General features: G+C 41.3%; 1 protein-coding gene across 1 annotated transcript; it reads right to left on the reverse strand.

Moving 5' to 3' along the window:
* Positions 1-7,143: 7,143 nt before the first annotated feature.
* On the reverse strand, positions 7,144-12,188 carry LOC309384235 (vomeronasal type-2 receptor 26-like; the record flags this gene model as incomplete). Its single annotated transcript, XM_081937476.1, has 4 exons — positions 7,144-8,045; positions 8,614-8,740; positions 9,140-9,370; positions 11,931-12,188. The coding sequence occupies 4 exons, from the start codon at positions 12,186-12,188 to the stop codon at positions 7,144-7,146; spliced, it is 1,518 nt and encodes a 505-aa protein (XP_081793602.1).
* Between the last annotated feature and the right edge of the window lie 1,150 nt (positions 12,189-13,338).

A 13,338-nucleotide genomic window follows, 5' to 3' on the forward strand; every position in this document is an offset into this window, starting at 1 on the left:
AAGATAGTTCAAGCCGTGATTTGTCATAATTGTGATGATTATGGCGTACAGCTCATGAAAACCCCAAATCCACCATCTCAGAAAATTAAAATATTACATGCAATCAATAAAACAAGGATTGTACATAGAACAATATCGGACCTCTGAAAAGTATAAGCATTCATATGTACTCAGTACTTGGTTTGGGCCCCTTTTGCAGCAATTACTGCCTCAATGTGGTGTGGCATGGAAGCTATCAGCCTGTGGCACTGCTGAGGTGTTATGGAAGACCAGGATGCTTCAATACCGGCCTTCAGCTCTTCTGCATTGTTCGGTCTCATGTCTCTTATCTTTCTCTTGGCAATGCCCCATAGATTCTCTATGGGGTTCAGGTCAGGCGGGTTTGCTGGCCAATCAAGCACAGTAATTCCACGGTCATTGAACCAGGTTTTGGTGCTTTTGGCAGTGTGGGCAGGTACCAAGTCCTGCTGGAAAATGAAGTCAGCATCCCCATAAAGCTCATCTGCGGAAGGAAGCATGAAGTGCTCCAAAATCTCCTGGTAGAAGGCTGTATTGACCCTGGACATAATGAAGCTCCGTGGACCAACATCATCAGTTGACATGGATCCCCAAATCAACACAGACTGTGGAAACTTTACACTGGACTTCAAGCATCTTGCAGTGTGTGCCTCTCCATTCTTCCTCCATACTCTGGGTACTTGGTTTCCAAATGAGATGCAAAAGAAAAAAGGACTTTGGACCACTGAGCAACAGACCAGGTCTGTTTTTATTTAGCCCAGGTAAGACGCTTCTGACATTGTTTGTTGTTCAGGAGTGGCTTGACAAGAGGGATACGACATTTGAAGCCCATGTCCAGGATCTGTCTGTGTGTGGTGGCTCTTGATGCACTGACTCCAGCCTCAGTCCACTCATTGTGAAATTCCCAACACTTTTGAATGGCCTTTTTCTGACAATGCTCTCCAGGCTGCGGTCATCCCTGCTGCTTGTGCACCTTTGTCTTCCACACTTTTCCCTTCCACATAAATTTCTATTAATGTGCTTTGATACAGCACTTTGGGAACATCCAACTTCTTTTGCAATTACCTTTTGAGGCTTTCCCTCCAACTGTCAGATCAGCAGTCTTTCCCATGATTGTGATTCCTACTGAAGACAGAGAGACCACTTAAAGGCTCAGGAAGCCTTTGGTTTAATTAGCTGATTAGAATGGGACACCTTGAGCCTTGAATATTGCACCTTTTCACAATATTCTAATTTTCTGAGATTGTGGATTTGAGGTTTTCATGAGCTGTAAGCCATAATCATCACAATTATGACAAATCACAGCTTGAACTATCTTGCTTTGCATGTAATGATTTTATCTCATATATTAGTTTCACCTTTTAAGTTACATTACTGAAATAAATGAACTTTTGCATGATATTCTAATTTTTTGAGTTTCACCTGTATTTCATCATAAACATTTTAGAGTAAAAATAGTTGATTTGTTGGCTAATATGCTTGAAAACTTTAGTGATTAATTAATGATAACAGTCATTATTAATTCATAAGATGAATTAATGTATGTTATTAGATCTAGGTGATCATCTGTTTGTGTTCTTCTTAGGATTCTGGGATTTGTTTACCATTCAAAAACTTTTTAAAGATTATATAAAAAATGATTTCCCATCTCTGCTGCACCTTCCTTTTGTACAGAAGACTCTTTGATTGAACACAGAGTCTCTGCAAGTGTAAAGTAGAACACCCCAAACTGATGATAATAACATGAGAGGATATCATTGCTTTAAGCCTTATCCCCTCAACACTTGGATCCCAATCCCTAACTGTGACAACTTCAATGGCCATGATGAAAAGCAGTTCCTCAATTCTTAAGAGAAGATATGTTTGGATCTATCACGTAACAACCCATATCCATTCAGTTATAGAAAAACACATACACATACCTGAAGGAATTTGTAGATGCTTCCTAATGTTGATATCTGGATGGAGTTGTCATTCGTAGCCCTATCAACAAGAGCCAAAATGTTGTCCTTCCTTTCACAACTATAGTTGGGAACATTGGCTTCTCCAGTAGCGAGCATGTCCAGCAAGGCATCTGAAGTCACAAGTTGTAATGGATGTTGTAGCCAAGTGTGAGATTTTGCAGAAGCCAGGAAGTCTTGTTGACCACTTGAATATTAAAAATGTAGTGTAGAATTCTTAACTTATCAAAAGATAAACTAATGTAAAAAGCATTAAAGTTAGCAGCAGCAGCATTAACAGTAATAACAAAATAATTTTTCATTTTAATCTTTGTCTCCACAAGCCTTCTGAGTCTTAAGCCAATACTGATCAAAACCAGAGGCAAATTATAGTTCTTAAACACATAATGAGTGTTGGGGAGATGGGATAGAGATAGTTTTCCACTAAGATTCAGAATCATAAATAAACCATTATTTGTAGCAGTACTAATTTTCATTGCCAAGTAACCAGGATTAGAATTCACTCAATCATTAAAGTAGAATCATCATAATAGGAAGATGATGCTTCACAAATGACCCAGAAAAGCAATTCTAAAATCAAGTCATTCTCTCTTCCTATAAGGATCAGGCACCGAATGTGAATGATCAGTTATAAAAATATGGAAATGGGCCGGGCAAAGGCAACTACAGCTAATTCAGTAACTACTTTAAACTAAAGTTGGTATTGAAATAATCACTCAGGATTTGACTGGGAAATATGATCCTGGACTTTTTTCCAAGACTTTTCCTACCCCATCTGCCTTGAAGAAGGCAGACTGGGCAAAAGATAGAATAAAAATCAATGGTGTCTATTTAAATCACTTAGGATTTGCAGATGACATTGTTCTCTTCTCACAAGAGTCAGAAGAGCTACAAAGACACATACAAGAGCTGTACAAAGCAAGAGAACCATTTGGCTTAAAAATAAATTTGAAAAAGAGCCAGGTTATGTTCAATAAATTCACCAGCCAGAATTTTTTTTTTGTATTTGGAGAACTAGACATAATAGACTGTTGTGGCCCAGCAGGAGCCATTGGAGTTGCCACCAGACTCCGACAGCGAGGGTCCCTCTGAGTCAGCTCAGGAGGATGTGGAGGACCCTGGACAGGGTTCCAACTCTGAGCAGGGCGCAGAGAGGCTGTTTGGCCACCAGGAGGCGCCTGAGGCATGGAGCAGTGGTGAAAGCCAAAGGAAGGGGGCTCCTGATGTCATGCCTTGGAGCAGTGGGGAGGAGTCACAGGACAGTGAGTCAGACATCAGCAGTGAGCTATTAGATGCTCGTTACCGGCGTGCTACCCGGCAAAAGGAGCAATTGAGCAATTACAGGAGGAAATTGCTCTCAGCTGCTGATCATTAGACTCCTCTCCAGACTATAAAGGGACTGCTTGTGGACACACCCTTTGCAGGAATCAACTGATCATTGGAGTTGGAGAAGCTCAGATCTGTGTCGTACTTTGGCAGGCTGGATTGCTGCCAAAGGATTTACCTGGATTGCTGCCAATCTGTTCCCTGGACCTTGGCAGGCAGGAGTGCTGCTAAAGTGATTATCTGGAGCTTGGTAGCTGGATTGCTGCCAAGTGGTGTCGCTGTAGCTGGATTGCTGCCCAGAGTGCTATCTTGACCCTGGCAGGCTGGATTGCTGCCAAGGTGGAACCTGTATGTCAATAAACATCTTGAAGAGACTTTGTGTGTCTTGGAGTGTCTTGGTGACAAAGGGGGGGGGGGTCAGAACAGTAGACTATTACATATACCTTGGCCTCAATGGAAGGAGATGCAATGAATGAAATTGAATGGTATGTTAAATGTGGTTGGCAGGCATTTCACAAATTAAGCATAATTTTCAAGAGCAAACTCCCCCCATGCCTGCAGAAAAAAGTTTTCAATCAGTGTGTGCTACCTGCTCTAATCTACTGTATGTCAGTACAACATGGACACTAACCTCACAACTGATACAAAAGCTATGGGAGTGGCACAAAGAGCCATGGAAAGGTACATGCTCAGCATTACAAGTGAAGATAGAAAGACCTGCACATGGATTAGAAATCAAACAAAAATATATAGTGACATCAAGAGAGTAAAAGAATGGAAATGGAAATGGGCTGTCATATAGCAAGAAGAACTGATGGCAGGTGGACCAAGCTAGTAATAGAATCGTCCCACTTGATAAAAAGTGTCCACAAAAGAGATCTAGAACAAGATGGATCAATGACATCAGCAAGTATTGCAGGTCCAATTGGCAAAAGAAAGCTCAGGACTGTATTGGTTGGAAACAGGAAGAAGAGGTCTTCACCTTGCAGTGGATAGACAATGGTTAAGATGATGAAGAAGAAGATGATGATGAAGGAGGAGGAGGAGGAGGAGGAGGAGGAGGAGGAGGAGGAGGAGGAGGAGGAGGAGAGAGAAGAAGAAGAAGAAGAAGAAGAAGAAGAAGAAGAAGAAGAAGAAGAAGAAGAAGAAGAAGAAGAAGAAGAAGAAGAAGAAGAAGAAGAAGAACTACTTAAGAAAAGAGGATAAGAGGATCTTTTTTGTGAAGTTCATACTTTGCTAGTAGAAAACACTGAGAATCTCAGCCAAGATAGAATCAATTAGAATTAGGATTATTAGAATTAGGATTATTAGAATTAGGATTATTGGAATTAGGATTATTAGAATTAGAATTACAGAGTTGGAAGGAATCTTGGAGGTCTTTTAGTTAAACCTCCTGCTTAGGCAGAAACTCCATACCATTTCAGACAAATGGTTGCCCAATCTCTTCTTTAAAATGTCCAGTGTTGGAGCATTCACAACTTCTGATGGCAAGTTGTTCCACTGGTTAATTGTTCTAATGGTCAGGAAATTTCTCCTTGGTTCAAGGTTACTTCTCTCCTTCATTAGTTTCCATCCATTGCTTCTTGTCCTGCCCTCAGGTGCTTTGGAGAATAGTTTGACTCCCTCTTCTATGTGGCAGTCTCTGATATATCGGAATACTGTTATCATGTCATCCATAGTCCTTCTTTTTCATAAGACTAGACATATGCAGTTCCAGCAACCATTCTTTATATGTTTTAGCCTCCAGTCCCCTAATCATTGTTGTTGCTTTTCTCTGCATTCTTTCTAGAATCTCAACATCTTTTTTTTACATTGTGGCAACCAAAACCGGTTGCAGTATTCCAGGTGTGGCCTTACCAAGGCATTATAAAGTGGCATTAATACCAGAGTGGGTTGCTCCTGGATCATTCCTGGTTGGGAGGCTCTGCCCACCCACCCGGATGCTTCTGCGCAATGACAGAAGCACATGCATGCGTGTGAGCTGATAGTAAAAAAATTGGAAACCCATCACTGCTTAACACTTCACGTGTCTTGATTGTATCCTTTTTTAATGTTGTCTAGAACTGTGTTGGCTTTTTTGGCAGCTGCAGCACATTTAAATGATTGTACACTATGACTCCAAGATCCCTCTCACAGTTACTACTATTGAGTGAGGTGCTAACTATACTCTACCTGTGCATTTTGTTTTTCTTGCCTAAATGTAGAACCTTACTTTTTTCACCATTGAATTTTATTTTGTTAGAAAGCGTCATACTACGACTTAACTACTATTTTTTTAAAAAAAATTATATTGGGGAAAAAGATGTATAGATATAAAGCAATATATAATGAAACATTTAAAATGTTCAAAGTTAAACATGCAGAAATTAAAATAAGAAAAAGAATATAGTAAGGTGGGGAAAAGTATTATATGTATTATTAATAGTCCCTCGTATACTAATAAATGACTTTTAGTTTAATCAATAAAAATATTACTATAAAAAGTCAAATACTCTGTACAGTTTTTTGGTTACTTTTTATCTCCAATCTCTTGATATCGTTTTAACATTTTTAGCAACATGGTGTATCTTAATCCATGCTTTGAATAACTTCAAGATCCCCACTTTGAAAATATGTTTAAGCTTTCAATAGAGTTTCATGGGTTTCACTTTTGTAATGGATCCTATCGAATAAGAGAGCATCTCAGGTGTCTTTGAGGCAGCGAAATAGTCTGGTCCATGATGGTTCATTAAAATGTACATATATTAGAGATTATTGTGAAGACAGAATCCAATGTCAAGTCCGAAGAAATCCATAGGATAGTCATTTTTTAATACTTGATGGAAAGTCAGACTCACAGACTCCAACCAAAGACTGAACATCAACTATTCTTGTAATTCAGATACTAATCAAGTTTTGGGAATTGGGGAAAAAATAAATCTTGCTCATAGTTTTTGATAGATATGCAAAACTGAATATGTCCCCATAGAAAGGCTGGTAGAAATTACACCAGAATAGGCAGTTTTTGTATTTAATCAAACAGAAAACATATTTAAACAAATCATTAAGATAAACACTTTAGTTCCTAAATTACACTTTTTCCTCTCCACTTGGACCAAAAATGGAAATTGGTGTCTCAAAATCAGATAAACTGATCCCACAATCAGATAAAGGAACCCACAATCATTTCTTAGCCTCAGAGAGGCAATGATTTCTTGGCAGCAAGGAATAATAAACATAGAATAATAGAGCTGAAAGGGACCTTAGAGGTCTTCTAGTTCAACCTCCTGCTCAAGCAGGAGACACAATACAATTTGGACAAATAGTCGTCTAGCATCTTCTTGAAAATTTCCATTGATGGATCACTTTACTAACAATGTTTCCAGCCTACACCAATGTTGGTGGACTTTAGATGAGGTACAACAAGAAATATCAAACACAATATAACCTACATTCATTTTATTAATTTTATTTTCCATGTTTAACTTCATTTAGCTTTACATTTAGTTTTCCCAGATATAATCATGCATTGTTGTGTTTTTGAGTGACTGTGTCCCGAAGCTGTAAGGTGAAAAGGATTGTTGAATTGTAAATAAAGTAGAAGGAAAAGATTTAAAGAAAAGTAAGCATAATTCCTGGGAATGAAAACCAAAATCTACAGAGTAATATATTTTGAGGCCTATGTTTGTAAAACATCATTTGGAAGAGGCTTCTATTTTGTTTTTATCACCATAACTTAAATTAACCCAGAATAGTAGAGAAAAAGATGGAGGTTGAGTTTTTAAAATGTAAAATACAGAATAAAATTGTTTTGCCATGAAGAATACTAAAGTATCATTTTAAAGCATCCCCAGGATTCTTATTTTACTTTTAATATAAGCTGCTCCTTTGTGTTGAGATCTGGCCTCAGGATAATTATATAGCACTTTGGGATGAAGATGCAGCCCAGTAGCCCTGTACCAGATGCCAAGATGGAGAAGACCTGCACAGTCACCATGTATTTCCCCTTGGTGCTCAAATAGGTGGGTAAAAAACTCACCCAAACACTGCAGAAGACCAACATGCTGAAAGTGATCAGCTTGGCTTCGTTGAAGGTCCCAGGGAGATTCCTGGCCAGAAAAGCCACAATAAAGCAGATGCCAGCCAGGAAACCCATGTAGCCCAGGGCTACATAAAACATGGTAACAGACCCTTCATTGCATTGCAGGATGATTTCTCCAGGCAGAGAGTGCAAGTCAGAGTCAGGGAAGGGGGGAGAGACTCCTAACCAGATGGAACAAATGAGAGTTTGGATCCCAGAACAAGAAAGGACAAGGGAGTTGGCCAGAGTCCTCCCCATCCACCTCTTCATGGTGTTGCCTGGTTTTGTGGCCAGGAAGGCCAATACTACTGTGATTGTCTTGGCCAAGACTGAGGAGACAGCAATTGAGAAAACGATGCTGAAAATGGTTTGACGGAGTAAACAAGCAGCTTTCCTTGGCTGGCCAATGAAAAGGAAACAGGTCAGGAAGGAAAACAACAAGGAGATGAGGAGGATATACGAGAGGTTCCGGTTGTTGGCCTTGACTAGTGGAGTTTCCAAGTGTCTTATAAAGATTGTTAAGACAAGCAATGTGACTAAAGACAAGAAGAGGACAAAGGAAGTCAGGATCATCCCCAGAGGCCCTCTGTATGATAAAAAAGTTATGATCTTGGGGATGCACTGATCTCGTTTCTCATTTGGATGCTGATCCTCTGGACATTTGATGCACACTTTTGCATCTGCAAATAAGAGAAATGAGATAAAAAATGTTTTATCCACTTCCTGAAGTGTTGACATTTTCTGCTTCTGTCTACCTTGTCCACCACTATCATCTCTGCATCATGTAAAATGGGTCAATCCCATAGATTTTGCTTTATATATTTTCTGAACAATCAATTTCATTCAGAGCTGCCTTTTCCTGAAAATCTTATCTACTTTAAAATATTATTTTTCATGCGACTGTGTTTTTAAAGCCTTTCTCTAAATGTGCCCTCTTGAATTTGTGGACAAACCTTGCTGAAATAATATCAGCATTGAATGTGCAAAGTTACATCCTTTTTCATGTAAAGGTTCTCTTCTAGTAATACTGCAAAGGTGATCAAAGGAAAAAATAAGGACTGGATGGAGAACTGTCTTGCTCCCAGATGATTTCTCACACTTTACTTTATGAAACTAGTTCTGGATCTTAAGGCAAGGAGGCCAAAAATGAAAGACCCCCAACTGAGAAATCAGACTCTCCCACTGAACACTGTGAGAGACTATGGAGACCACTCCCACTGGTGGTACTTATCCTTCAAAGCTACTTACCTTCCTGAGTGGAGATGGTCCCTTTTCCACAAGGAACACAATTGTAGCAGCAAAGGAATTCCCCTTCCCGAGGTACCTTGACGAATCCCGGATGGCAGCTCTCCACACACTTGGATTTAGGAAGAGACTAAAGGAAAATAGAAGGAACATCAAGGACAATGTGTAGGAAATGTGTGGGGTGTATCCTTGTTACTTCTGATAGCCATCTGGTGGCTCTGTCTAAATTGACCCAGACTTTGCTGGACAAAGATGGGTTATAGGACTATCTGCAGGGCCCCTGGCAGGAATTGTACATATGGAAATATGGTTCTCAAGGCAAAGGAGTCTGAAACATTTGTAAGTCCAGAGCAAGAACTCTTGGAAGTAGCTCAGACAGACACCTCCCTAATTCACTGGAGTGTCAGAAGTGGAAGCAGAGCAACAGAATCAGTCCTGAAAGATAATGCCATTAGAGTCAAACTTCAAGAGAACAGTTTTGGCCTTCCTGTGGAGTTTTAAAGAACTGGAGAAGAAATATATGCTTCACCTGGTTGAGCCATTTGGGGGATACCATTGCATCCCGGTCAACAGTAAACATGGCTTCTCCTGATCCTTGTCTTGCTAGGCTTCCAAATTTTGTCCAGAAAACTGACTTGTTGGGAAACTGGACGGAACTCATGATATCAAGATCAGCAGCCAACTCTCCACTCTGATCCAAATATAATCTATCCAATGAGTCATTGGATAGCTTGAAAAGGTTTTGCAGGAAATGATGAAGCTGAAATAACAAAGATGAGAGGAGAACACAGAAAACAGGACAGGAATAGTTGTAATTCTTAATAATTCAAAAGTTCCAAATAGATACTTAAAATAGTGCTTATAATTAGAAGGGATTTCTGTACAGGTGCAATTGACCCAATCAATGCCTTTATTCAGGTTACTTAAAATTATTATCTGAGATCTTAAATTGACTACAAAAGTCCTGACAAATTATGAAGGTCAGTACTTGTAGATCCATCAATCCTTCAGGGAAATGCCTTGGTTTGGTTTGGTTTATTTGGATTTATATGCCGCCCTTCTCCAAAAGGACTCAGGGCGGCGTACAACATTAAAAAACACACATCTCAAAAGTTAAAAAAGATTAAATCCATTTCCCAAAAAACAAACCGATTTTTTTTAAAAAAACAATACATTTAAAATAAGTTAAAATTAAAATTAACAGGCCAGGCCGGCTTGCTGGAAAAGCCAACTTTTTAGGGCGCGTCAGAAGGACTGGAGGTCAGGGATTATGCAGAGCTCCGGGGGCAACTCATTCCAGAGGGAAGGCGCTCCCACAGAGAAGGCTCTCCCCCTGGGGATCACCAGCCGACACTGCCTGGCCGATGGCACCCTGAGGAGGCCAACTCTGTGGGATCGTACTGGATGTTGGGAGGCTACTGGTGGCAGTAGGTGGTCTCGCAGGTACCCTGGGCCTAAGCCATGGAGCGCTTTAAAGGTCATAATTAATACCTTGAATCGCACCCGGAAAACAACCGGCAACCAGTGCAGGCCACCAAAAAGGGGGTGTAACATGGGAGCACCTAGGTACCCCCATGACAACCTGCGCGGCCACATTCTGGACCAGCTGAAGCCTCCGGGTGCTCTTCAAGGGCAGCCCCATGTAGAGAGCATTGCAGTAGTCCAGGCGAGAAAGGACGAGGGCATGAGTGACTGTGCACAGAGCATCCCGATCCAGGAAGGGGCGCAACTGACATACCAGGCAAACCTGGTAAAAGGCCCCCCTGGTCACGTCCGTCAGGTGTTCTTCTAAACTAAGCTGCGTATTCAGGAGGACTCCCAGATTGCGAGCCTTCTCTGAGGGGGCTAAAATTTCTCCCCCTATCATCAAAGATGGAACAAGATGTACAAATCGGGATGACGGAAACCACAGCCACTCAGTCTTGGAGGGATTGAGCTTGAGCCTGTTCCTCCCCATCCAGATCTGCACAGCCTCCAGGCATCGGGACATCACGTTGAGGGCATCGTTTGGGTGGTTTGGGGTAGAGATGAAAAGTTGGGTATCATCAGCATATTGATGATACCGTACCCCAAAACCACGGATGATCTCACCCAGCGGTTTCATGTATATGTTGAACAGGAGGGGTGAGAGAACCGACCCCTGGGGCACCCCACAAGTGACACGCCTGGGGGTCGATCTCTGCCCTCCAGTCAACACAAACTGTGACCGATCCAACAGGTAGGAGGAGAACCACCGTAAAACGGTGCCCCCCACTCCCAACCCCCCTAGTCGTCGCAGTAGGATACCATGGTTGATGGTATTGAAAGCCGCCGAGAGGTCTAATAGGACCAGGACAGAGGAACAGCCCCTGTCCCGGGCCCGCCAGAGATCATCGACCAACACGACCAATGCCGTCTCCGTGCTGTACCCGGGCCTGAAACCCGACTGTGCCTTGATCACTTTCTCCTTCTGAAGATGGAGGAAGGAACCAATAAAGGGAAATAATGTTTAATCCAATTTTAAAGGTTTTCCTCACACCTATGTGCTAGTCATTCCCGACTCTAGGGAGTGGTGCTCATCTCTGGTTCAAAGCCAAAGAGCCAGCGCTGTCCGAAGACATCTCCGTGGTCATGTGGCCGGCATGACTAAATACCGAAGGTGCACAGAATGCTGTTACCTTCCCACTAAAGGTGGTTCCTATTTTTTCTACTTGCATTTTTAAAATGCTTTCGAACTGCTGGGACAAGTAATGGGAGCTCACTCCATTAACCGGCGCTAGTGATTCGAACCACTGAACTGCTGACCTTTCTGATCGACAAGTTCAGCATCTTAGCCATTGAGTGTCTACATCCCTTACATGCTTTTGAACTGCTAGGTTGGCAAAAGCTGGGACAAGTAACGGAGCTCACTCCATTACTTGGCACTAGGGATTCGAACTACCAAACTGTCTACCTTTCTGATCAGCAAGCTCAGCATCTTAGCCACTGAGCATCTGCATCCCTTACATGCTTTTGAACTGCTAAGTTGGCAAAAACTGTGACAAGTAATTGGAGCTCACTCCATTACTTGGTGCTAGGGATTCGAACCGCCGAACTGCTGACCTTTTTGATTGACAAGTTCAGCGTCTTAGCCACTGAGCCACTGCATTGACAGAAGAAGCTAACTCTCTGTATTAAAATTTTAATGAAGAGCTGAAAAATAAAAGTAGAGGAAAATTAATGGTAGCTGGAAAGAGAGCCAGAAAGGAGAATCAGGAAAGCTAAATCTCTCAATGAAATAATGAACTTCCAATTAAAAAAAAAAAATAGAAAAGAGTGGTACCACAGACAAAGGGGAATACCTGCCATGGCTGCAACTGCTGAGCAGCCAACCGATCATTATCATCATTCACTTTCCTCTTGGATTTGGATGAATATGCAACATTTAAGGCTCTGGCCACACTCCAGATGGAGCGATGGATGATGTAGCTGTCCAGAGACAGGATTCTTTCAGTCTTCTCCTGGGGCAGAGCTCCTACATCCTTATTCTCTGGGCATCTTGTCCAGCCTTTCACAGACAAGCCATGCTTGAAATAGGAGCAATGAAACACTTTGTCCATAAAGTCTATGGCAGAATAATAAATAGACCTAAAATCGTTATATTTGGCATTTCTGCCATCCTGGATCAAGAAGGAAATATAGCCATAGATGAATGGAATAACCTGTGAATTATACTGTAAATCGAAAGTAATATCCCACATAGCTGAAGTGAGCCAGACTTTTCCTATTGTGGCTTTTGTGCAGAATTCAAATATCTTCTGCATAATCATTACTCCCATTATGAAAGTATCAATCGCTGCGAAATAAACAAAGACATTGACTTGTGTCCATTTGCAGAATTGGAAAGGATCAATACGTACTTCACTGACAGCCACAGGAATACTTTGGGATAAAACCACACAAATGCCATTCCTGATAAGCAGAGGAGTCAAGCTTCTCATGAACCTCTCTCCTCCATCAGAGTCTGGTGCAACTAGATTAACCATTGTCCACCTGAAATGGTGGAGCAGTTTGATCATTGTGGGGTACTGAGCTCCTTCTTTGGGGACCATCCGGTAGAAAAAAGGGAAGAGAGATTTATCACTCTGAGCCTGTGAAAGAAAAGTATAACTGATCTGAAGAAAAAAGAAAAAGTGTAGGTTTATGCTGAGTCAAATTCAAGCCAAATAATAGCTGAAATCTATGGTAAAAATTAGGTTTCTTATACAATAGTGGAAGGCACCTCGATATTTCTGAGTAGATTATTTTCAGGAGGTAGTTTGTATAGTCTATTCATAGGTTGCACCTCCTCCCATACAACCCTGAGTCTGAGATGTTACTTCCAGAAATACTCAAATGCCCAATACTCTTCAATATCTTCATAAATGATTTAGATGAGGGAATAGAAGGAGAACTTACCAAATTTGAGGATGATACTAAGCCGGCAGGAATAGCCAACACCCTAGATGATAGGCTCAAGATCCAGATAGATCTTGACAGACTTTGAACACTGGGCCCTATCTAACAAAATGAAATTCAATGTAGAGAAAAGTAAAGTCTTAAACTTAGGGAGGAAAAACAAAAGGACAATACAATACAATAGTAGAGTTGGAAGGGACCTTGGAGGTCTTCTAGTCCAAACCCCTGCCTAGGCAGGAAGCCCTATACCGTTTCAGACAGATGGCTATCCAAGTCTTAAAGACTTCCAGTGTTGAGGCATTCACAACTTCT

Source organism: Natrix helvetica (assembly GCF_964273705.1).
Source record: "Natrix helvetica genome assembly, chromosome: 1".
In the NCBI taxonomy this organism is placed as follows: Eukaryota; Metazoa; Chordata; class Lepidosauria; order Squamata; family Natricidae; genus Natrix; species Natrix helvetica.